This window comes from Atta colombica, unplaced genomic scaffold (genome assembly GCF_001594045.1).
Source record: "Atta colombica isolate Treedump-2 unplaced genomic scaffold, Acol1.0 scaffold261, whole genome shotgun sequence".
Lineage (NCBI taxonomy): Eukaryota > Metazoa > Arthropoda > Insecta > Hymenoptera > Formicidae > Atta > Atta colombica.
This window is the reverse complement of record NW_017259361.1, coordinates 756,646-757,478: the sequence shown is the minus strand read 5'-3', so window position 1 is coordinate 757,478 and position 833 is coordinate 756,646. Positions and strand designations below refer to the sequence as shown.

The 833-nt window shown below is 31.9% G+C and overlaps 1 protein-coding gene across 4 annotated transcripts in view; it reads left to right on the top strand.

Moving 5' to 3' along the window:
- Nucleotides 1-833, top strand: part of LOC108689233 (putative protein FAM10A4) — a 20,899-nt gene that overhangs the window by 340 nt on the left and 19,726 nt on the right. For 3 of the 4 annotated variants that reach the window (XM_018195920.1, XM_018195919.1, XM_018195921.1), the window contains exons 2-3: nucleotides 46-244; nucleotides 479-763. In XM_018195920.1, coding sequence (XP_018051409.1) covers nucleotides 484-763 — 280 coding nt within the window. In that variant the 5' untranslated portion in view covers nucleotides 46-244; nucleotides 479-483. Of the gene's footprint in view, nucleotides 1-45; nucleotides 245-468; nucleotides 764-833 lie in introns of those variants that run through there. The other variant, XM_018195918.1, reaches the window with a different exon arrangement.

Below are 833 nucleotides of genomic sequence, written 5' to 3'. Positions count from 1 at the left end.
TATATATATATATATATATTATATATACAAAATACATGTTTACAGCGTTGTAACGTACTGCGTTTTTCGTAATTCCGTATCCGGTTTTGAATACGATCACGGGACGTTGCGTTGCAGGATTTATTGTGCAGTTATTGTGCTTGAATAAACTGATCCGGAGGCAAAACATAAATAATATAATATACACAATAGTTCACGATACACAATAAGATTACTTCGGAAGATCATTCGTTCATAATCAGTGGTGAGTTCACCTGACTTATATTCACAATTCTCAATTATTCCTAAAGGCAGAACGTGAGTCGCGTATTTTTCAAATTAGATATCATCGATATATGTTTTTGAATGTCTAAAGATATATATATTTTTGCATCATACATCAATAGATGGTTTATTACGCAAGAGTAACCTTTGGTTAGGCTACTTGAATTCATAAACGGAGCATTTGATATGATTTAATAAATCGACATGTTTGCAGATAACATGGAGGTGCCTGTGTTTAGTGATAAAGTCACACAACAGCTAAAATTGTTTGCTCAGCAATGCATGAGTGATGCGTCTCTTCTTCATGATCCAAAATTGTCCTATATTAAGGATTTAATAGAACATTATGGTGGTAAGGTACCAGAAGCTAAAACAAATGATTCCTCAGATACCAAAACAGAATTTGAAAACAAATCTGAGCAACCACAATTTGAATCAGTACCAGAGAGTGAAGAGAGTGAAGAGAGTGACTTAGAGTTGGATATGACTGGTGTAATCGGTTTGTCTTATATTTTTATCTTTTGCAAATCATATATATATATATATATATATATATATATAATGTTTTT